At 44.7% G+C, this 24823-nt stretch overlaps 1 protein-coding gene across 8 annotated transcripts in view; it reads right to left on the minus strand.

Annotated features, from left to right (window-relative positions):
- Nucleotides 1-774: 774 nt before the first annotated feature.
- Nucleotides 775-24823, minus strand: part of robo1 (roundabout, axon guidance receptor, homolog 1 (Drosophila)) — a 207573-nt gene continuing 183524 nt past the window's right edge. For 7 of the 8 annotated variants that reach the window (XM_047593828.1, XM_047593825.1, XM_047593824.1 and 4 more), the window contains 16 exons: nt 23267-23498; nt 22313-22434; nt 20608-20779; nt 18441-18641; nt 16056-16082; nt 14589-14631; nt 12771-12925; nt 10421-10807; nt 9595-9711; nt 7888-8032; nt 7384-7614; nt 6318-6814; nt 6068-6229; nt 3080-3355; nt 2808-3001; nt 775-2052 (listed from right to left, as the gene is read on the minus strand). In XM_047593828.1, the coding sequence (XP_047449784.1) occupies nt 2038-2052; nt 2808-3001; nt 3080-3355; nt 6068-6229; nt 6318-6814; nt 7384-7614; nt 7888-8032; nt 9595-9711; nt 10421-10807; nt 12771-12925; nt 14589-14631; nt 16056-16082; nt 18441-18641; nt 20608-20779; nt 22313-22434; nt 23267-23498 (2976 nt within the window). In that variant the 3' untranslated portion in view covers nt 775-2037. The remainder of the gene's footprint in view (nt 2053-2807; nt 3002-3079; nt 3356-6067; nt 6230-6317; nt 6815-7383; nt 7615-7887; nt 8033-9594; nt 9712-10420; nt 10808-12770; nt 12926-14588; nt 14632-16055; nt 16083-18440; nt 18642-20607; nt 20780-22312; nt 22435-23266; nt 23499-24823) is intronic. The other variant, XM_047593832.1, reaches the window with a different exon arrangement.

Genomic DNA, 24823 nt, shown 5'->3' on the forward strand with positions numbered 1-24823 from the left:
AAATTCATGGTATCACATGCTGCATGCTGCCATTCTCATTCTTATGGTCACATACTTGTGGTACGTTGGGCGCTGGGAATGACGACCCTCCTGAGTTATTGGCCTTCCAGTTACAGAAGTCGGAAAACTAGTTTGCCGTGTCCATGAAAGCGCTTGCCTTGTCTGAATAGAACTTGGTGTGTTCAGTAATTACATTTTTGCATGCAGAGTGAAATTAAATTCTTGATGTTTTTGCTGTATAATGTTAAAACTAAATTTAGGCTATTTAAGATAAGAATATTACACAAGCTTCAAACTACTGTTTACACATGGGGCGGCCATCTTGGTAGTTCAACTCGGGGGCAGTGAGCATTCTAAGACTGTCCGAGTAGAAAATCCGACTTTGAGGGGCGTTCCAATTAAAAATTCCAATTCGGTCTATGTGGATCATCCCACAGATACTTGATCAATTTGGGATCTAGTGAATTTGGAGGCCAGGTCAACAGTGAGTGTCATTGCTATGGGTTGGGGGTGCCAGGTTTTGTCTAGATGTATAGTAGGCCTATATGTCTGAGTAACATACACACGAATGCCAGGTCCAAAGGTTTTCCAGTAAAACATTGAATTATCACCGGATTCTTCAGCTGCAGCACCAAACAAAGTTTCACATCTCTGCATCTGTCAATCAACTCCACTGTTAAAAAAATTCTTGTCGATTCCTGGTTGGTTGGATGGAATAGTTTGGCATGGATTCGTTTAATTAAACCGTTGAGAAAACAAAAGACCCAAAGACCATTTAGAGTTTGAACTTTTTTATTCATCATTTTTTTTTAGTTCTTTTTACTTTTTTGCTTTACGAAACAAATGTTTGCAGATGTCCTATGAATAAACAACAGCACCCCTTCTCCTTGAAACAGGGCTACAGCAGCCCTTTTGTATCAAGAAAAGAGACTCTTCTTGTCCAATTACAACCTCTCCAGATTCCCAAAGTGACTTATTTCCTGTATTTGACATTCATTTAAGTGCATTCATAGACAACATTACCATTTCGATTAATGTGCAATAGCTGAGTTTATGGTCAATGCGAAAAAGATATTTACATTGCAGCTATGACTCACATTAACTGTCTTTTTCATCACTTGAGTTAGCATCAGAACTGGAGAGAGCAACAATCACAACGCAAGGAGTCTCCTTTCAAGCACAGCCTTCGTAAACAGCAACCTTTACCTACATCATCATCATCATCAGGATTAACTAGACTCTTTTGTCATACCTGTTTTCCTCCAGTAAGACAAAAAGGTTAATAGATAGAATGGTTTAAAATAAAGTTTAGTGATTGTGCTTTTAAAACCAAAGTAAAACAAATAACAAACATTGATGACAACACGAAACATAACAGTGCATTACAAAAAGGAAAAAAAAAAAAAAAAAAAAGAAATTTTCCCAAAGTGGCACTTTCTTGGGGCAGCTAAATAATATAGCAATTTACAACATGGATGGAAATGATAAAATAATTATATTTACTGGCATAATAAAATTAGAATTCGCAAAATAAAACGAGGAAGACAATTTTGAGGTACCACAGTGGGTAAAACAAGGAGACATTATGTATACACGTATATTTACAGACAGTCCACCTCCCCCTCTCTGTTTGCAGCTCTTTTGTTACAGCAACATCTCACTGTATGGGCTTTCCAAAGTTCTTGTCAAGGCAAGCTGCGTCATGTCAATGTCTGGAGTAGGATTTCACTCCATATTGCATTGGAATTAAACATAAATATACTACTGCGTATTTCGTCTTGAATGCACCATTCTTTTTATCTTCAGAGACTCTTTCCTTTTTTTTTTTTAAATGGACATAGAAAATGATAAGATATATAAAAAAAACAAACAAACATTGGTCTGTTTTCCAGATGTAAAGAAACACTACTGATGTACAGTATGATGGCAGCCAACATGATGGTGAAATACTGAGATATTTAAAATTGTAAGAGAAACAATGGTGCATCACCCTTGGAAAAAAAATCTGAACCACTCCTCCTTTTCTTCTTCTGTTCTTCAGCTTTCTACCATCTGGTAAAAAAGAAAAACAAAAAGAAAAACATGTTGTTTAGTGTCAGCGTGACTTCAGATGCAACCTGTGTATTGTGCTTTTTAATTGTACTTTTCTTCATATTATTGTTTGTTACTTGGGTTAAGTTGTACAACTTTGACTCTGGAGCTATGATCCTGGTAACGTTGCAAAGCTGTAACTGACTAGTTCCATCTGTTGTTAAACCAAATTGAGACGTTAATTTGTTGATCGTAAATTTCTAATTAACAGTGCAACAGCTATATACACCGATCAGGCATAACTTTATTGTGTAGGTCTCCCTTGTGCCTCCAAAACAGTTGTGTCCTGTGGGTTGAGGGGAGGGGTCTCTGTGGATCTAGTGAATTTGGAAGCCAGGTTAACACCTTGTGCTGTTTTTCATGTTTTTTTTTAGTTGTTCCTAAACTGTTTTAGTGTGTGTGCCTGTATCAGGCTGCTGCCACCAACAAATGTCATCACTATTGGGTGGGGGTGTTTGGTCCCTGTCTATGTAACATCCACGTGAACGCCAGGTCCAAAAGTTTTCCAGCAGAACATTGAAATGTCACAAGATGATCAATGTTTACTTCTCCTGTCAGTGGTTTTAATGTTGTGGCTGATTAATTCCAGACGTTCCAGTGCTTAGTTAGACCATAAAGCCTTTAATAACAACATATACAACAGTGTTTTAATATGCTCAGTTTAAAGTTTAGATCAGATCTTTACGTATATATGTGAAGTTTGTTGACGTCCTTACCTCAAGCTCTTCATCTCCTGGTTGGAAGGCTCCAGAGGTGTTGAGGCCCATGTCTGCAGGGTTCCTGCGGCCTCCATCTCCTCTCCGCCGGCCCCCTGATCCCCTGGAGGACATGGAGCTGGAGGAGCTTGGGTCTCGGGGGCTGTTGACTGTGGGGAACTGTGGTCGGCTGTAGGGCAGGATGTCCTCTGAACCTAGGGACAGAGTAACAGTGAGTTGAGACACCGCACGTTGCACTGAAGGATTCTTTATCGCCGTAACCAATGCTATACCTGCGTGCTGGCGCGCCTTGTTGGCAGTGCTACTCTCGTGTTTATTCCCTTTTCCTCCGTGAGCAGTCTTTTGTCTGTCCTGAGCGTCTTTGCGTTCGGACGAGCCGGTTCTGGGGTCTGAGCCCTCCCTCGGCCGATAGCCGGTGGCTCCTCCTCTCTTGTCTCGACCGTCACCCGCTTTTGGGGAAATGACCCCCCGGCCTTCTAAGGCCACCTTGGAGGGGTGTGTCGGGGACTTAAGCACTGCTGGAGGTGGAATGGGTGGAGGTGGGAGATCTGAAGGATAAACACAGGAAGCAAGAACGCATTAAGCACAGACATCAGAAAGTAGGGTTTAGGTAACTGCACAAGACCGAGCACCCAGAATCTGTGTATTCTCGAAGCCTCAGTGTGTATCATCTGTCACTCGCGTGTCTCACACCTGCAAGGTGATGTGCAAACACAGCTGTGGTATGTGTACATACACCCAGAGCTGTACACACAGCCATGCTGAACGGAAACTCCTCCGGACAGGCGGTAAACAGAAAAGATGACATTAGAGAGGCCAAATCTGGCCAGAGAGTTATGAGATTTGAGCGAGAGGCAAGAGGGGAGTGTGACGGTCAGCAGCTGGCTCTCTGGCCTGCTCGACTTCCCCTGTCGATGAATCAATGCCGCATGTCCTTGAGCCATTATTCATATGAGACCAGCCAGTGGGGCCGCCTAGCATCTCACACATCACACAGCCATCTAAACAAAACGGTGAGCAAAAAGCCTTGTCTGCTCGCGATCGATGGCTTTTCATCTTCTAATCAGTTTCCAACCCCAAGGATGGTCTCGTTGGCAGCCAGACTCATAATCCACATAGGATTAGAAAGTTAATAAATATGGTGAGTGTCAGCTCATACACTTTTCTTGATTCCAGTAACTACCTCACAGACAAAGATTTACAAAACTATACTTTGTACAGAATGAAAGGTTTTAGACTTTTTTTTTTTACACATTAAAGGCCTATAGGGAAGTCTTTGCTGAGTCTTATTGGTGGAACCAAGCAGCTTTAATTCACTTTTCTAATTATCTTCTACCTCCATCCTCTCTCCCCTAAATATAAAAGAGTGACGGTCAATATCATACAGCAGAAAAGCGTCTGCAGTTTTTTAATATCTGTCTTGCCTCCTGAGTTCTGCCTCGGTCAGAGTCCGATCAATGCCACAGTCTGGGAGCTATAGCTCACTGCACGGGAGGAGCAGAGCGCTTGTTAGATTTATGAGGAAATACCGCAGAGGACAGAGCTCAGGTCTGAAATGTGTCTCTGAACTTGCCAAGTATGATGGGTCTGAGGGCCCGTCGGTTAATTAGGCAGACGAGGCTGAGGCAGAGCGTAACGGGCGGGAAAGGGTTAAGTCTAGAAAGGTGATAGACAAAGGCATTAGAGTCGAACACAATATGAATCACGGGGTGGGGATATAACTTGGCCACATCCGCTGTGCAAACAAGAGAGAAATGACTAGGTCAAAGAGGGTTAAGCAGTGGGGAAGTCAAGCTGTTGGTGCATAGGTGTAGTCTTAGTCCTGTATAGTGGTCTTAGTCAGATGTAACGTAAAAGATAAAGAGGCCCATAACTGATGCACATTAAAACATATGTTACGGCTAGAGAACGTAGTCAGTGGCCGTTCTTTCACGTTCTTTGTTCTAAATTTCATTAAATCACTTCCCTCACCTATCACCTCGTCACCAGTATTCCAGACCACAGACGGGGTACGAAGGGCGGGTGGATGGGGGCAGGGGATGCAATAACCTCCAAATGAAAAACAATCCATTCAGATCAAATGCAATCAGCAGGAGGACTGATAGACAGACAGAACTGCAGAGAGCTGTCAGTCCGCCCCCCCCACCCCACTCCCCCACACCCCCTCCCTGGTCAAACAAAGACGGAGGAGAGAGGAGTGGGATGGAGGATGGAGAGATCACTCCAAAGGGAGGGGCAGTGGATGGGGAAGAAGCCAGGATATAAGGATGATGGCAGGAGGCGGAGGGGTGGTGTGTTGTGGGGTGGGTGGGGGGGTGATATAGCTGGTCTGGCTCCCAGTGAGCTGGATATTAAATCTCCCTGTCAAGTGCCTCCAACACTCAAGGACACCTGACACTAAGAGGAGAAGCAGCGCTGGGACAGCACAAACTGTACACAGCAGAGTGTGCACTCACTCACATACAGATACATTCTTAGAAGTGACCCTCCGACAAGATCAAAGCAGAGAGAAAACAAGGAAAATGGTGGCTATCCATTCTGGCTTGTGTGTGTTGTTTTTTTTTTTTTTTTAAATAAACCATAAAAAGTAAATTGCTCTTTTTCTTAAGAAGGTTAAAGTGTGTCCTTCTGCGTACAGCTGTTCCGGTATTTAGCCCCTGTTTGGTTTATGTCTGGCCCCCACTGAGTGAAAGGTGGCTTTTCAGTATGAATGAGAGGGAGCACCTGGATCAATTTCATTAGTGGCTAGAGTGGAGAAACATCCCAGTGTCAGCATCGCCAGGCTGGGCAGAGCTCCCCTGAGACTACCCCCCCCCCCCCCCTTCCACATTCCCTCCCCATTCCTCCCGCCACGGCCCTGGCCTTCATCCCACCACTCGCCCGATCTGTTCAGCACTGCCACAGATCAGGACTGATGCCATGTATGCATGAGCATAAACACACGAGAGAAGATGATTAAAACTTGGCTTCACGGCACAACCGTACTCAGTCATTCATTGACACTATCTAGTTTGTTTCACATCTTTACTGGGACTTGAGGCAGGGCGTTGATAGGAACTGGTCGAGGGTGAACTTGTGGGAGCAAACCTGCTTGAATGTCTACGTTTTTACACAAGATAAAATAATATGGTTGATCTGTGTTCTTCCCAGAACAGAAACAAATTCAACCTCTTGGTTCTCCTCTTGGTGATTTATTAAGTGTCAAATGATCACAGTTTTTAGCCGAAATTAATTTTGAATAGATATAATCATGCACGCACCTTCATTGAAGGCTTCACGTCGTTGGTTTCCTGGATGACCTGCAGGATGTTGTTTCTGCTTTTTAGGAGGCCTCCTGTGAACAGCTGCCATGCTCATATTACTGTCTGTAGACACCGGGCTGCCAGGACGGTGGCCTGATGGGTTTATTTGGTATTTTCGTGCTGAGAAAAAAACAAAAAAAACGGAACAGTTAGTTATTTTCCATTCCTCGAAATGTGTACAATAACATTTCTTGTGGAAATAGACTACCTGAAGCTCCTCCCACTTCCTGGCCCTGTGAATTGGGGTACTTAGTCACTCGAAGGCCTGAATACTCGGCAGCTGCGGCAACTGCTTGAGCGAAGTCGGCATCTGTGAAGAAGGATCCGTCTGACGAGCTGACTGCACTGGACCTCCCTGAAGAGACATTATCCTCTTCAGAAGCTGACCCCCATCCATTGATCATGGAGCCGGTCACTGAGCTCTCAAGATCGCCCATGCTGGACGCAGGTGTCTGTTCAAGTCCTCGTAGCAGCAACCTTCGCGGATGCATCTGGGGATGGTGGGGGTGTGTGTGGGGATGGGTGTGGTGGTAGTGCATCTTGGCCACCTCCGCGTCTGTATCATCGCCATCCTCCTCCTCCTCTTCCAAGATGTCCTCCTCCTCCATGCCGTCAGTGTCCAAGGCCAGTGGGCTGGTGATGTACCCATATGTGTGTGAAGGGGAGTGGGGCCTGGGAGGGGGTGGGGGGCTCACAGCGTGGCGCCTGCAAGACACGAGTAACGCATAAATATCTGGAAGGAACCCTCAAGAGCAATGGGAGGTTAATTAATTTAGAGATTTTATTCACGGCCACCGTGATGTGAATTTGGCAGTTTATTTTACAGTGTGTGTCAGCTGTTGAATTCTACATGTTGTTTTTAGTTTGGACACAATAACGTGACATCCTGCTCGGAGCTGGATTACCACGCTCTCATGATTTTACATTAACTTGACTAAATGTAGAAGATGTATCACTTTTTTCAAACTACTTTATATTCACCTTTCAGGCTGAACTGTTTAAATGTCTGCGCTGAAATGAACTGTGACAAATGACTCCCTGGGAGGTAAATCAATCTGAAAGCTAAGATACGCTTTTGAAAAATGGCCAACAGTGCAGCACAATATACAGAATGGAGTTAATGGGCTCAATCATGGAAAACAGCTATGAATTTTAAATACATGAAAGATCCTGTTTCTCTGTGAGGCTTCAAAGAGTAGATGTACACCTTGAACATCTTCACAAAAAGCCCCTCGTCGCCTTTCGTACTCATTCTTCCGGTCGCGTGCGTGTACCTGCGTTCGTGGCTATCTGGTCCGTCCTGGAGCATCGGCTGCATCTCCTCCTGGGGCGAGGGCGTGAGAGTGGCTGTGGACTGGTGACTGTAAGACACGGCAGCGGGGGAGGAGGCCGCCCCGCGGATGGGAGGCGTGGGCCCCCTCTCCATCTCTTCTTCCTCCTCCAGCTCGTCAGGCTGCAGGTACATGTGGGAGGGGGGCATGGGGCACTGCATGTCTGGATCACAGCTGCCAACGGAGAGAGCTTGTTAGCTTCATATCACTCAACAAAAACATGGATGTTTTTTATATATCAGAGCCAGAAAAACAGGCACTAAATATTCATACCGTCCTTCTATCAAGGTCTGGTATGAACCTAGCGCTAATAGATAGAAACCCTTTGGGGCAAATGCTTGGAATGAATGTGGGAAACAGGAGAAAGGGCAGAGGGATGAAGTAACCTGCTAAACACAGCGTGTGCATGCCTGTCAGATTGTCTTTGTCTGTGCAGACATGTCCTACCTTTCTTCCATTGATAGAGAGTACTCCTCTGTGTTCCGACTTGGGGGTGGGTTTGCAGGAGGCGGGGGCAGAAGGTCAGCCCAATTCATTGTGCTTTGTTTGGGCAGTTTGGGGGTGCGGATTCCCTTCTTTTGACCCTGACTCCCTGTTCAACAAAAAAAAAAAAAAAAACATCTAATCAGTCACAAGACACCTACGTATAGATTTTCATATTCTCTCTGTGTCTGAAAAACACATCAATTATTAATGCTGAACAAATCACAAGCAAGAGATTGACAGCAGATAATATTAACACTAACAAGGCCGACTGACACAACATGAAATGATTTTACATGTGAGAGGACATAGGCTAATAGAACCCTCTACTACATGCAAGTGTGCGCATACCTCTCTGTTATTAAATGATGAGAAATACTATAAAAGTGTTATTTCCTCTCAGAGGCATCAGCCAGTATCAAGAGAAAAGGTAAGTAGGGAGAAAACGGCACAAAAGGCTCCAATTAATACCAAACTATTAAACTTGTGAGCCAATGAGCTGTGATGTGCAGCGAGCACTAAAGGCTTCTCCTTAATGGCTTGAACTTCAAATGCAATATCAGAATGGATACATGGCATTAAGGTGGCAGTGTTGCATGCCGTCTACAATGTGTTGTCATTTGTCCTTGTCCACAGACAGACATTGAGGCCCTGATGAAATTGGGCCTCTCCACGCTGGAATTAAATCAGAGCCAATTAACGGAAGTAATGCAAAATAAGCAAGGACAAAAAGAGAATTAAAATACAAAGCAGAGCAACACAATGAGAAATAATCCTGAAAAAGGGATCTTTTTATCTAATTTGCTTTAAAAATCCTTGGATGACAGCGCACTCGGAAAACAAAAGACACAAGCAAAGGCCTGGCACTCATGCTTTTGTTTGGAGGGATTGCTGTCTTCATTTTTCTTTCTTTCTTTTTTATTATCAGTTTTCCACTTCCCTGACAGTTTATTTTTAAGATTAAAATTGACGTGGAAAATAATCAATTATCATTTAAGGCATACTTGTAAAAGAATTATTACCTTTTAGGAAAACGGGATCACATCCACACAAAGATTGCAACCACTTCAGTGTAAAAAATATAGTGGAACTTCTTTTTAGCCAGTTGACTGACACAACATGACAGACTTTAAGGGAGGAGACCTGCTCCATGTAATGATATGAAGGGTTGATTCTGTTATTGTTCTGATTGTACGCTAATACAGGCATATACCCATCATGCATAACATTATGACCACCTTCCTAATATTGTGTAGGTCTCCCTTGTGCCTCCAAAACAGTTGTGACTCATCAGAGACTGGATATGGGCCTTCTGAGGGTTGTTAGCGAGGGGTTCTGCTCTGCTCTGCTGTTTTTCATGTATTTTTTTTTTAGTTGTTTCTAAACGATTTGTGTGTGTGTGTGTCTTGCGCCAGGCTGCATCCTGTGGTTGTATCATTGGTATGGGGTGGGGGGTGCCTAGTCTGGTCTGGTTTAGGTGGTCCTAGTAACAGGTGTATGCTCCAGGTCAGAATGTTTCCCAGCAGAACATTGAATTATTTACTTCTGTCAGCGGTCGTAATGTCGTGGCTGATTGGTGTATAATTCCTGACCAACTTTAAGAGTCTTTTTTATAACCTCGGACGGCCCATTCTTGAACTGTTCGCATCTTTTATAGCCAGACCATCTTACCTGAGGTACTGCTGCTGCCTCGGTCAGAGCTGTTATAGGAGCCCCCAGTGTGGCTGTCATGGGTCTGGTTGTAGGGGATGGTGGCCGGCATAGGACTGTCCCCTCCTCTGTAGCGGTCTGGTGGTGGAGAGTGTTTGGTTAGTGCAGTCTCAGGCAGACATCTTGCTCAGTCAGAGAAGTTCAAGCAAAGCATTGATTTTTGTAATGAACAAGGAGATGAAGGACAGCAATTGTTCATCACTTCACAATGGAAATGTGAAATTTTGTACACAATGAACCCAGTGTTCAGTGTTACAAAGGCAAAGAGGCATGCAGTTCATTCTTTTTCAGGCGAGTCTCTGAACACATGCACGCAAATCTCAAAACTATCACACCAGATGCGGTTCCTTTCTGCAGGTACAACAAGGTGATGATAGCTTCATTCAAAGCGTCTCAACATCTTTCAGTAATCTTGGTCTTTCCTTAAGAAATCCGACACCGAAGATAAACCCTCACACCTGGCTACATCGCAAAATGGCATCCCAGACACTATAAGATGACAGCAGTTCAGGCCTGACCCACATTTAGCATCAAAGATTATACATGATTTCATGGAGGGTGATGAGGGGTTACATGAATGCCAAGCAGACAGGCAGAAAGAAAGAGTGATGATGTCTATATGCACTGGAAAGGACTGAGACAGAGCCAAGAGCACAAAGCTCTTCTACAGACATCCACAGTGAGTCTGGAACAGCCAGGAGAGGAAAAAACAGAGTGGGAAAAAAAAAAAATCAAGTGGAGGAAGACGATGGTGCGGAGGTGGCTGCTGGGTATTCCACACACTCACCCTTGTTCAGCTTGTTTTGCTCCATGATGTTGTACTGTAGCTGGGAGCCCATTTCCTGTTTCTGCTGATGGACTGAGGTGGGCTTCCAGCAGTGTTTCTCATTCACCTCCCCTCCACCCCCGAGTCCGCCTCCACTGCCTCCAGTGCCTCGGTCTGAGTTTACGTGGTTGCCCATGATGGAGGACTGGATGAGCTGGGTGGTGGCGTAAGGTGTCGGCTGGCCCCCTGGACCTACAAAGCGGCCGTCTTTTAGGTTCGGGCTGTTGAAGGTCTTCATCTCATTGATCTTGTTGGACAGGTCCACATCTCCATAGACTCCTGACTCTGGCACCATGAGGTTGGTCTGCTTGTTTTCCATCTGATTGTTATAATTGGCGATACAGTCGGCTGGAGAACATGAGGAGGGTATTTAGTTTTTTTTTTGTTTTGTTTTTCCACTACTGATCTGCTTTGCAGCAGTGTGCCAGTTTGGTAAAAGATTTCAAACAACAGGGAATCGTATATCTACTGTACAGCTGAAAGAATTTCACGAGAGAAAAGCGAAGCACAAATTCTCATTTCATGCTTTTGAAAGATCATTAATGACCAGAGAGACATTTCTATTTCAGTGGTGTTTGCCAAGTGATAATCTACTGTAGGTGAGTGACACAGGTGGCGTTACACCTTTCACGCTTAGTCTCTTCTCAGTCTCACCCATGACTCAATGTGGGTGTCAACTGCGTTCGCCTCCATCTGACGGCGGGAGCGTCTCTGCTCATTGAGAGGGACAGGGAGACATGTCTGTATCAAAGACCTGGAATGAGGCACGCAGTAAAAGCACAGCTCCACTGACAGATCCAATTTTCCCTGGCTCATAAAATATTCAAATCCTCCAGCAGATCTGAGAGCCAGCCTTGCGGTAAATACCAAGGACGGCCATAGGTGCACGCCGCTCGCTGCTCGCGCCACGCGCCTCGCATTTCGGCTGCACGGAACAGCTCGACACTTCAAAGGCTGACGTGTGAAAGCGCCCCTATGGCTGAGATAAAGGGACATTAACTCCTATTTCTTTGCTCTGTCACCTAGTCAGTGATCCTCTTAATGTTCACAGAGTTTAGGTTTGGCACACACACAAAGCATGCGTCTGGCAAGCTCCTTAGTGTCATACAGCGGGGTATCATGCGAGGAGTGAGGGCTGCCTTTAGCTTGTTATTCCCTGTTAAACATCTCACACCATGTTAGGGTAGATTTAAACATTTCAACCTCAAAGGCGTGATTAGCACAAAGAAAAACTAAACTTGACTGTAAAGTGTACAAAATGAATTATTAATCCTCATCAGGAAAGGTTTGAAGTCAGGATAAACTATTGAGTTGCTGTATGGCTATCAGGCGGAACAGCTGGACAGGAGTTATGTGCTGCCCTTAAAGGCATAGTCCCACAGTGCATAATTTAAAACATTTCGTTGCCGAGTGTGTTTTTGAGGATCGAGTTTTTCCGTCATGGCTGGGAATTAATAACATTAAGTCCTATGTCATCCAGGCTGAGATTTTTGGCTGCACATTTCCGACAGGCCAGTGTGTGTCTACAGTAGTGTATATGGTATGGCAGCAGTGTATAAGAATCTGGGGCCAAATTTGCTTTCCTTTGTTGATAACTGTACAAGAGCTGAATAAACTAAAAGGCCACCTGGAGGCGTCTCTTTCTCTTTTTTCTTTTCCATACACTTTACTTTGTCTCCCTCACACTCTGTAATTCTGCCCACATAACTAAATATATATCTGAGTTTTAGCATACACTTACTCTTCATCACTTCTTTCTCACCCCCCCTCTCCTCCCATCTGCTCTTCCAGGTGCACCCTTCTTCCTCTATCACTCTCTCTTTCTCTGCTTCTGGCCATCGTCTGCAGTCCAGCCTTGACCTCTTCGCCCGCTGCACATTTCTTAAATAACTGAGCACTTAGGGGAAATTACATTACCGGCTATAACAACTGTATGGAAATCAGCAGAGCAATTCGATTAGCAACAGAGTAGAGCTATAAGCCCTACTCAGTGTGCTCCTTTTATTTCCTGCCTAAAACAGCTCTACTTTAACCTCAGATAAATCAAACACACAAGCACATAGCCTTTCTTAATCCTAATATTTCTCCAGGTTTTTTCTCGTGGAGACCTACAAAAGGGAGAGATACACAGAACAACTCTCCAGGGAGCTAACCTAGATATCAGATTTTACTTCTTTTTGCACTGCAGATTCCCCCAGCGCCTCCGTTTCTTATCTCTACAGTTGTTCAGTCAAGGGCTGCATTGTTGCCGTTGAGGGGGGAAGTTTATTTTGGTTCTTTGCTTCGCGTGGCAGGGATGACACAAACGTACCTGGTCGGCTGTACGTTGCCAAGTTGCTGTCGCTGTTGCCGTTGCCTGCAGTGCAGCAGTTGATGCTGCAGTCGTTGTGGTTGGAGCAGGAGTTGGGCCATGTGTCAGCCAGCCAGGGTTGAGTGGCAGATTCCCCAATGTTTAGCAATCCAGGCCTGCAAAAAAAAAAAATAAAAAATTAAATATATATATATATATATATGACCAAATGCTTAACAATCTTAAGCGAATAAGCCAACACACCGCAATGAAATTTATGTGAATGAACTCAGGCGCCCACAGTAACATAATATTTGAAAGAGGAGATTACGCGGAGTTTATTTATCCAGCTCAGAATAGGAAAACTAGAAATCCGGCTTTAGTACTTTTTTGCCTTTTGGCCATACACAGGCCCAGGAAGCACATTAGAGAAAAGCCCAACTAAATAGATTGTGTGTGCTCGACTTGCCCACAGCCGATGACACTTTCCCTGAGCCCTCGTGAGCATTAGCGATCCGCCTGGATTAGACAGCCAGATAAAATTCACTCCCAATGTTACGAAACGCACAACCTGAACAGTCAGTGAACCACAAACGCTCCCTGAGTGGATTCCACTGTGTCACACAATATCTCTATCACGTAAAAAAGTTTTTTTTTTTTTTTTTGGTTAGCTGTACAGAAGCAAAGAAGAAAGCCATCTACATCTATTCTTTACATGTCTGTACTCCTATTTCTTGCATGTTAATCCCAATACAAGAGGCTTGTTTAACAGGATTCAAATGTGCAACCTGACCTCAGGCCAAATACTGTATATATAAAAAAAAAAAAAAAAGACAAATAAATCACATCTTACTGCTGGTGAAGTGAATCAATCTAGCGTACAAAGGGAGTGTGTGCTACTCTGACAGGGCCGTATATTGTTTCAGTATTCAAATCTTCTCAGAATAACTCCCAGTTTGCATATCCCAACACTGAATTAGCATTGAATTACATTTCCTCATTCCCTCTTAAATGACTCATTTCTTGGATTCATTCTGGGTAATGAGCACATTTGTCTTGCACAACCAAATACAATCTCACAATAGCTCCTCAATCACCGCGGCGGTTGTGTGTTGATATTGAACGACCATTGTCTTTGTGCAGAGCTGACACAGCCATGCTGCATGCTGGATTCAATCATACAACTCAGTAATATAATGAATATGGATTTGCTGTTAATGGCTTCAAGCTAACTATCCATTAACACATGAACAACAACACACACACACACAATACAGTGCAGTATTCAGTATTTCAGACTGTGGGTAAAGAAAGGGTACCAAATGAATGCACGTTTCCCCTTTCTTTTTGTCTGCGTTTTCCATTTACCATCTTTATGAAAACAAGCCAAATGCCATCCAGTGGATACACAAATGACTTCTGGTTGGTTGATGCAGCATTTGCCAAGTCTGTGCTGTTTATGCACAATGCACCATTCCACAACGCGAAGAGGTGTGTCGTTTGTTTTATGTGTCTCCGTTGATGTTATATGGTGATGCTATGGCACAGCCTTGTGGTTGGATGTGGCTCTCTACTACATGGGATAAGGATGGGCTGCGTGTAGACTATGTGGGGCTTTGTTCCTGTAGTGGTAGTACTACTGCATCCCCTTGCCACCCCTCTGCTCTGGGCTACTTTAGAAAGGCACAGCACTCCCCCTAGTGTTCGTCAAAGAAAAGTGCACGTGCCCAACCCTACTCATCTTTATTGGGATTTTTGTATTATAAATAATATTCTAATCATTTTTAATTTTGAGTACTTAAATATTGTCATTCAAATGCTTTTTAGAGACTCTCTTACCTTCCAGCGCTGCTGACACCCTCTCCACCTCTCTGGTAGGCCACTGAAAGGAGAGAAAATAATGGGTTTGCAACATGATTTCATCACACGAGCCCTCACGCTGTCATATCAGGTCAGCACGAAATTATTCATTTCATTTTGAACTGGCAGTTTAGGGAGCAGCGACACGTGTTTGCGTTATCGTATCGGTTCAAGTGTGAATGGATGCGTGTGGCATAATTTCAGCCGAGTCACGCACACAGCAACAGGAGCAGGAGGAAGGAGGATGTGTAAGAGGCTTATGAAGAACAAAGATGCGGAGCTCTTTGGTTGTCTGGCTTGGGTTCAGCGTATTTGAAGCTCTGCGCACTGCAAGTTGGACTCTTTCAAGGAGCTCTAAGCTGCCGGTGTGTGAAGGGAAGATAAACTTCCAACTTTAATTACAATCTCTTCCCTGAGAGGAGGAGGAGAGGAGTTGGAAGGAGGGTAGGTTGGGCCTCAGCTGTGTTGATTCCCTGTCTCCTTTTCAAAACAGGAAGTGTGGTTTGGCTTTCTCGTGTAGCCAGAGGAGGTCTTGTGCAAACTAAAGTATCGGAGTCTGTTTCTAGATTAAAATCAGCTTAATGCAGTGCAAAGTCCCGGTTTACACTGGGCGAACCTAAGCACACAAGCAAGGAGCGCGTTCTACCTGAAAGATTTCCAGCAGATTATGAAACGAGCCTGCAAGTGGAAAATTATTCTAGCCGATTGCATGCCTCAAGGCGGAGAGAGAGAGCACTGCGACTGTTTAGATACCACCTCTGCACAGACAGGATCAGCCAACGTTATCGTAATCACACAATGTACAGCATTGTCTCTCGATCTCTGTTACTTCCTCACATCTACCATTTCAATAAGCACCGACACAACTCAAGGGAACAAAGAATCTCAGACAGATGAAAGTCCCCAAGTGGAAAAAAAAAAAAAAAAAGGAAAGGAAAGGACTGTAGAAATAAACTCACAGAGAAATAGAGACTGATTTCTGTTTATCTGTTTTATGCTGCATCTCTCCAATACGCAGATAACCTCTTCAGCTCCGCTGCCACTTGCCTATCCTATCCTATCCTATCCTATCCTATCCTATCCTATCCTATCCTATCCTATCCTATCCCATCTAATTGGTGTGTTGGAGTGCTGCTGATGTGTCATTCTCTTAAATCTCATCTCGCTTTGCCAGCAGCTATTTGATCGTGTTACCACTAGTTTTAGCCGCTTTTCAGTCGTGTGGCCTCCTCTTTTTAGGGCATTACGTTCAGACAAAACCCGAACATTTGGTGCAATTAGGTGGATCCTTTAAGTGGGCCAGTGATTGGCTATTTTCCCTCCTCATTGACTTCTTTACAGAATCACTTATCTATCGGGCCTGTGGCTGGTGAGACCATTACAGCAGTGAAAAGACTGAATACGTTGAATGAAAACAGGATATATAGTGTAAAAAAAGGTGCTTACCTGTTGGTGTGAAAGTAAACGAGGGCACTGTTGGGACAGAAAAGTGGGAGTTAATATTAGACATATATTACTTTTCCACAGTGTATCGTTGCCTGCATTCACACGCCACTCGCTGCCCCCCTCGTCTTTGATCCCCTCAGACATCCCACGGGGGAAATGAATGTTGAACCAGCTGCTGGTTGAAATCCTGGCCCAGACTGTCAGAGACCGGCTGGTTGGGGGTCACACACTAGGCACATATCTGTCTCTATCTATAAAACACACATCATCACCCTCACAGCTCCGTTACTCACACCTAAGCAAGGAAAGCACCAACGCTTACTTAGATTCTTAAAATGTACTTTGCCGTTTCCCTCTTTGAATAAGTGAAAAATGCTACAGTTGCAGTTGATGAAACATTGCGCCACACTGTTAGTCATTCAGCGCTGCCTTAAATATGTGCATTTTTAGAGGTAGATTTCTGAGAAGACAGATACTGCTGCTGCTGACACATTCTTTACTTCCTCAAACAATTATTTCATACAGTACCTGCGCCAACAAACGTCCCCTAAATGCCACAATCACCTTATCGTGTTTGTATCTCTCCCCTTGATGCTCACAACAAGTCTAAAGATATCAGCGGGGCAACTTTTATCTGTCTGATGAATGCCTTTGAAGAGCAGACGTACCCAAAACAGTCTGAGATGCGTTAACGTGACTGAAATGCAGAAATCGGGTTCGTGTTTGGTCACAGGACTGTCACGGATGATTCACTCCCAGGTTAGATGAATCCGAATCTGAGCTACGAGTATTTAATTATTGAAAGCTGGTTTTTGTACAGTACATTATGTGAGTTATAAAGATATTTTCTTTACAAAGGACTTCTGCAGCATCACGTTTGTGTTGCATTTGTATCATTGTGATCATTTCCAGGTATATAAGACTGAGTTGACAAAATTAAAACATGTAATCTATTAGCGACAACTAATGGGACTGTAGCACAAAGGCACACACACAGACACACACACGCCAAACCTATAATTGAACCCTTTTCACCCTTAGTGCTGATTGTTGATTCATGTGGTTGCAATTATGCTTTTTCCAAAACGTTCTTAGTTACCAGCTTCAACACAGGCCGTGGCCTCTTGTGGTGGGGGCCCACAAGGAGGAAAAAAAAAATCTGAATAAACATCAACATGCAGAATCAGAGGAAACACGGCAACATCATCCCACATACTCTTCTCCACCTGACCACAGATCATTACTGCAGCTATTAAATATTGTTCTTCAGTGTTTTCTCTGTAATCTAAGAAGTAAGGATGCAAAAGCTCTAACCACTGGAGACCACACGGGTATTTGCAAATGTGTACGGTGCTTCAGGAAAAAAGCTCAGACCACTATAAACATGGCTGCAGTAGATTCAGAACACAGATACCCTGTGTTGTCTGGGTGACAGGCACAGATTAAAAGCTAAGTCACTCTATTGTTTGTGTGTGTGTGTGTGTCGAGGTTGAAGGGTGGATCTCCTCTAACCCCGGCGGTCTGAGGTAAACCTGAGCCCAGGAATGGGGATGGAGCAGATAGCGCTCAGAGGCAGCAGCTGCACAGCCCAAGGCCACACATTAAGCCAGCTCACACATAAGTGACACGCAGAGAGAAAAGCTAATGGCCGTCTTTATACTCAAACTGTCGCAGGCGAAGGTTCGGCGTGTCTTGAACCCTGTCACTTTAACTTAAGTCAGGCAAAAACTCACAGCGGCTACTCTCAAGAGGTTTAAAATACGACCGAAAACTCTTTGATTGTTCTAAACATACGGTTAGTAGTGTTTATAAACAGGACCGCTACAATCCTCCGTGTCTGAAGGGGTTTCTCTTAAAGGACGGCAAGAATACTTCAAGCGTGTGCAAATGTCAGTACGTCCTTGATAAAGAGGGATTACGACAAGATGTGTTCTGTTTCCCGGCGCAGTCAGAAGGGAGTTGCTAAAAAGGGAGTTGTTGGACCTCAAAATGTACTTCACTGAGAACACTCTTCACACACCCTTGCAGAATCAGCGTGACAGAAGTATGAAAAGGGAAATAAAAGACGTTTTCACGCGGCACTCTCAGCAGGCGCGCGCGTCGCATCTTAAAGTACTGGCGAATACTTTCAGTGAGGCTCCACCACCTGCACTCTACAAAGACATTTTCCTGACTGTGACAGGGAGCATGGGAGGTAGGTTGGCAGCGTATGGGTTGAGGAAGAAGAAAGAGGAGATGAAGGAGAGTAGATTGGCACAGAAACCAACCCAGTACCACACTAACATTATTAAATTTTTTTCCACTCATAAACTCTTTTAATTCCCAATCAGCATGGCCGCTATTCCTGGGGGCGGTTCATTTGTACCGTTGCTCTCATATACTGACCTTTGCGTATGCCTGCGTAGCTGCTGGACAGGCCGTTCCTTTTCTTTCTGTGTCTGTACAGCCAGATACTGAAGACCATGAGGATAATCCAACAAGCAGCGCCTATGCCCGCTATGAATGCCGGCTGCTTGACTACATCCGAGATCTGCTGGGAGAGCGGGTTCTCCTGGTTCACGTTCTCCGTCATTCGGCCAGATGCATCTAAGGTGCGGATAGAGATTAGAGGTAGACGTCAGACAAAATAATACATTTGATCATAAAACTGAATGCAACGACCGGAGTGAAGGGAGTTAGGAATGTGAAAATGACAGGGATGAGGAATATTCAAAGTGGCATAAGCCTGAAAAATAAGCGGGGCCTGCACAGTACGTAAATACGAGCACTCTGCCTCTCGCTCTAAAAAAGGTTCTTCATCTCAGCAGGTGAGCCCAAAGCTGGGTTGTGGAAATGGAGCTGTTTTCTTTCTGCAATTCAAAGGCCTTTTCGTTGCAAATCCCAGTCAACAATGGCAGGTGAGCAGACAAAAGCAAACGTTCAAACAGTGACTGCGCGGCACACCGGGCCGATGGATCCGGATAGGGAAAGCTCTACGAGGCATCATTTACACCAAGACATGCACGTTTCATAATCATATAAATAAACCCAATGAGATCACCCGCAGTAATTATCAAACCCAGACACGTGTGAGGTGCGGGTGCCTCGAAGCTGTTTTCTGCTGCGAAATGCAGCGAAGTAAAGATGCCGCCTGTACGGCTGCGCACAACAACGCGCTCTCGGCCTGTTTTTCTCATCCATCTATTCTCTCTGTGCTTTTCCCTCATGCGTGATACATGAAAGGCTCCTCTGACTTGCTCCACCCCCTGCCATACTCGAACTTCTTCATGTGCTTGTTACTTTGTCTTCATCTCTTTTCTCTAGCCTTTCATGTCGTAGCCACTCTTCCCCACTAACTCTCTGAGCCAGAGGCAAGAACGCTTCCCCAAAGAAGCCAGCTCCTTGCCTTTACCCCTCCGTATCTTTTCACTCTTTGTCTCAGTCCTTTTCGGTCTGTGCGTCCCCGTTCGGCTGCCTCCTCTCTCAATTCTCCGTCTGCCCAATTTGTGGTTGTGTCTGGCCGAGGGAACGGAGCACGCCAATGTGACTAAGCAGCCCACAAGGGACTGCACAGGTATCTAGGCTGGGATGACGCACGCAGAGCTCAGAGTGTGACAAATGCATTTGGGTGAAGCGCTGGTCCCCGAGGCACATTGTTCCACTCCAAGTGTTGGAACATGGCAACAATCACCACAGGAACTCTTCAAGTGAGATAAATTGTATCAGTCACAGCCGATGCTTCTTCATGCCCATCCCGGCCCACTCAATCACACATTTAAAACCAGATGGAGCTCTTCATCTCTCTGCCTCTTCCTCATATTCGTGTGTTTTTTTTTTTTTTTCATCATCCCTCTCCTGTGTAAGCAAGTGTGTAGCTTTGGGGAATAAGAAATTGACAGATTTCCTCAAAATATTTGCCCATGCAGGCTAAAAGGAAGGGGGAGGAAAAAAAAAACAAGAAGCAAATTACAACAAGCGGCCCCTTTGCTGGCTACACTGTGTTCTTACATTAATAACATGTCATATCTGAGCCCAGAGTGCCGAATTCATTATTGCCTTTGTTGTTTGAAGCGGAGCAGAAGCAGAAAACATTGCATCCTTGAGTGGAGTGTGGAGCAGGGTGCGGCCGTTAGCTCGGCAGCTCTGCCACACAGGAATTTAATGTGCCTGTGTGGAGCGCGCCAGCAGCTTTCAGCAGCTAAAACCATTACAGACGGCACGAAAACTGCAAAAGCTCCCTGTCATTCAAACTCGTCACACTCTTCCGTGACAGGTTTGACGATGTTTGTGTAACAGTAATCACTTCAATTATAGCTTTTAAGCATCACTGTTTATAATGAAAGGGAAAACAGGCAGAGGCTTGAACATGTCTGTCACTGCAAAGAAAGGAATTACATAATTGTCTGTTTACTTGGCAGAAACTCATATTGCTGTGAAGCTGTTGATTCGAGAAGCCTGGATTAATGCCATAATTATTTGTCGGATGATTGGGATTCATCTTGTGGAAAGGATTGGCACAAGACAAAGGCGCAGAAGAAATGTAACTAAGGAAAACAAACCAGAGAGAACTCACCAAGCTGGAAGAAGGTGACATCACTCTTAACCCCTGGACCTGCCCCTGTGCTGGCTGCTACCTCCACGCTGTAGCGGATCCCTGGGGCCAGACTGGGGATCAGCACGGATAAGGTCGAGCCATCAACTGTACGGTTGATGTGGTACCTGCTCTCGTTCCCCAAGCACCAAATCTGCCATAACAGAGACAAACATAAATTGGAGATCGAGGCAGTGTTATGAGCGTTTCACGACAACATTCGGCTCGGTAGCCGCCACCGGTCTGGGACGTCATAATAGGCCGACGCTGCTGCAGCAACATTTAAGCTCACAGTGGGTATTGTGTTTCATCTCTAAGGTAGGAAAACATTTTACAACACGGCTTTATGTTTTACAGGCTGAGCTCAACACAGGGTCAGTATAAGCAGAGGTAGCCATAACACGTCTGGGAGTAGACTTTAAACTATGAAAAACAAATGGGGATCAGTAATCACTCCCATAACCCAATTTCAGCAGAAGCTAAGAGCTGTCACTCCCAGGAAGGGAGAGCAGTTTCACAGGCCGACTCCAACCTGGGTCACAAAGACAAGTATACATTCACCGCAGCATGAGGCCAGGAGACCTCTACATCCTGACCCTCCGACGCTCTGCTTTCTTTACCCCTCGGCCCCCCCTCTTCTCCTCCCCCAATTTAACTACGTTAATCTGCACACTTCCTGCGCTGTGTATCGTGTGTGTGTTTGCACTTCTGTGATGGAATTACAAAGGTTCGACATTTTCTGTGTCTTAAAAACTGCGGTGAGTGGCAGCGCCACCGGGGACCCGGCTCGGTAATGAGCAGGGAACGTTCTCAGACTCTTGGACTTAAAAACCATGAAATTACTCTAAAGTCTATCAGCAGAAAACATTTACCTGGAAAATTGAACAGTGGCGTAACTATTTGTTTAGACGCATCTCCCTTTCTGCCACTCATCTACTGTACAGTGTATTTCTCAAAAAGACTTTCCAATTAAAATACCCCACTGCATAATGTATGAGATCACAGTGTTGTGCAAAGTGAGGCTATTATGAAAGGGTGTACTTTATCAAGTAAAGAGGGGGCTCAGAGAACGGCTATGGGAGGAAAGATGCATGGCCACCGTTGTGTACAGCTTGTTGTACTCCACTCTACTACGTACTCTACTCCTGCCTCCATAACAATGCATATTTAATATGTGCAGAATTGTCCAGTTTTTGTATAGTGACATTAAATTTTACTCATTTGTATATGTACAAATAAACCTTTACATCATATACATGACAAAAAAAAATATCTATACAAAAAACACAATGAGCTGCAATCACCATTTAAAAACTATCTACTATTGGATGAGGAAAAAAAGGATGAAGACTTAGACAAATGAGGTCTCTTCACCCTTAAAATGCTATAAGATGTGTGAGTCTACAATGTCCACCAGATGGCACTGTTTCACAACTGATTCCACTTAATTTCCCCCTCAGACTACTCCTGTCCCTGAGTCTCTCTCTGCACACAGAGAAAGAGCAGCGAGGAGTGTACAAAGGTATGCTTCACCCAGGAATTCATTACCTTCCCATGTCTGTGCATTGTGTCTTTCTTGCCTGTCGGTCTTGCACCCCTGCTTCAGTCTGTACGTTAGTCCCACTTGCTCAAAGCTAAGGTAATTGCTGTCTTTTTTTTTTGTTTTTGTTATTTTTTTTTTGGTTACCTTGTACTCCTGGACCACCCCATTCTGTTCCTCTTCTGGAGGGGGTTGCCAGGAGACCACGATGGCAGTCCCATTGTCCCCACTCTCCGTCACTGTAACCTGACGAGGAGGGGCGCTGGGAGCTGGGGATAGACAAAAGAATAAAAAAAGATATGTTCATACATTGTAGTTTTTTTCCTCTATCACTACAGAGTTTCTTTATGCTTTTCCCATCTAATTTAGCTGCGCGGATGTGTCCTTTATCTCTGACGTGAGAACAAATGACTAATGATCAAAATTACAATGCTTTTATCTGTAAACGTTAAGTGCTCTTGCGAGTAAATAAAAGCAAATAACTGTTTACTCAAAACAGACTAGGAGTGATAATGGCTTGGTGCGTGGCGGGGTGCGAAAGCCAACCTGTGGTCCAATTAAACGGAAATAATTATGTATGCAACATGCAAAAAAAAAAAATAATAATAATAATGATAATCCCAGTGTGAGCAAGCGTTATAAACAAAGGTGTTGTTCTGCTTATGGGGTAACAAACCGTATATTTAAAGCTCCAAAAACAATTACCAACAAAATTGGGAACAAAGGAGAATCCAGCAGAAAAAGATCAAAACCCTCCCACACATGCAACAAAACACAACACGCTCACATTTCTCTCAACTGTTTGCTACAAATAAAAATTTGCAGTTGGGTTTCAACCGAACCTCGTGAGACCGCCACAACCACACCCATTCAAAAAACACTTGCACTGGAGTGTTGTATACGACTCTACATACGCATGCACGCTTGAATCCACCACATTTGAACGCAGCGTACTCCTGCCCTCGCCGCCTCCTGAGAACAGCTGTTGTATGTTCTCACACATGCAAGCTGTGCATATAAACTGGTGTAAACATAAAAAAAAATAAAAAATACATGCAAGCTGTAAAGCACATTCGCGCACAGTCATTCACATCCCCCCACCTTCCTCCAGCGTTTTGCCAATTTTGACATCACTGTCAGTTCCCTGGAACTCGTTGAAAAAGGGGCGGACTTTGAATTCGTATGTGACGCCCTTCCGGAGCTGTGGCAGAACGGCGCTGTCCTCCCCGGGGGTTCGCACCTCGAACACGGCCCATTCGCTCCTCTGCTGCCCCTCCGGGGAAGGCCTGTACATCACCTTGTAGCCCTGGATGTACTGTGACTGCTGCTCCACCTAGTGAAGGAGATGGGGACACGCAAAAAGGTGGGGTCAGCCTGATCTGATTATGTGCATCACAGCTGGCAGTGGGAATCCACGGAGCAAAGTAACAGACTTTAGCATCACTGAACAACTGTGGATTCATGTAACTGATACATCGGGAGATGGAATGGGGCGCTAACTCATCACATCACCCCTCCGTTTATCCGTCCACATCTTCATCTCTCTTTTCAACTGTCTGTCTATGCGCCATTTGGAGCAGCAGTGATTTGTGCAAACCACACTATGAGGTCATTGGCCAAAGGTTCCTCCAAGTCTGGAGCTGTTTAAATAGGGCCCAGACTCCCAGAACAGCCTGTCTCATCCTGTCCTGCTCTCCACTGGGCTGCTCAAGTCAGGAGAAAGAGGCGGGGGGGGGGGGGGGGGGGGGGGGGTAGATCGTGCAGGAAGTTGATAATACTAGTTAAATGGCATCTGATGGCGCTAAATAAAGAGGATAAATGTAATTAGAAGGAGTTTGTCTGTTGGTTTAATCTGGGGATAATTAACGCAGCTTTGTGATCCAGCGGGGTTCAAGAAAAGAATAACCGCTAACCAGTATGCTAATATCACTACGAGTCCCCCGTGGAAGGCGAGCAGCTCTGGCTTGTAAAGATTTTAGTGATTTCTTTATCCCTCCCCCATAAAATATGCTGCCAGCTCAGGTGGTCTTCATTAGCCTGAAAACTGTGCAACCATTTACCACAAGACAAAAGGAAAATGTAAAACTAAGAAATTCCACATTGGGAATAGATTTAACCCCAAGAAACGAAGAGACCGGGGCACTCAGCTACGATGTCAGTCTCCCTCTTGTCGTGTGTTTTACTGGAACATTCCAGCGAAGTAACGTTTTAAATCAGCCTTGACATGTAGGTATCCTTTTCACGTTTCCTCAGCCGCCGTTCATCACTCACTGCGGCACTTCATAATACCTGGGAATGAAGGGGTGGTCTTGTGTCTAAAGGCTGAAACGGGACCGTTTTTACCCGTCATTGACACATTTACACTAATATCTACTATGCTAAGATGGAGAGTCGTAGCGTACAGCTGTGCCGTCAAAAACATCCATTAACCAGATCAGTTACAGGAGGACATTAGTACTTCATACTGAGTAAAGAAACACTACCATGAGCTCCCAGTTCTACTCCTTTCTCACCCACCTATCCATTTTAACATCTGTAAGCCATTTCCACCGAAGAGCATGAGCTGGCCGCCTCTTCCTTCTCGCTTGTATTATTTTTACAGCCGTCAAGTGTTTTCAATCTGAGAGGGTACAGACTGGCACGCCACACACTGCTATG

The sequence above is a fragment of the Mugil cephalus genome, chromosome 9, assembly GCF_022458985.1.
Source record: "Mugil cephalus isolate CIBA_MC_2020 chromosome 9, CIBA_Mcephalus_1.1, whole genome shotgun sequence".
In the NCBI taxonomy this organism is placed as follows: domain Eukaryota; kingdom Metazoa; phylum Chordata; class Actinopteri; order Mugiliformes; family Mugilidae; genus Mugil; species Mugil cephalus.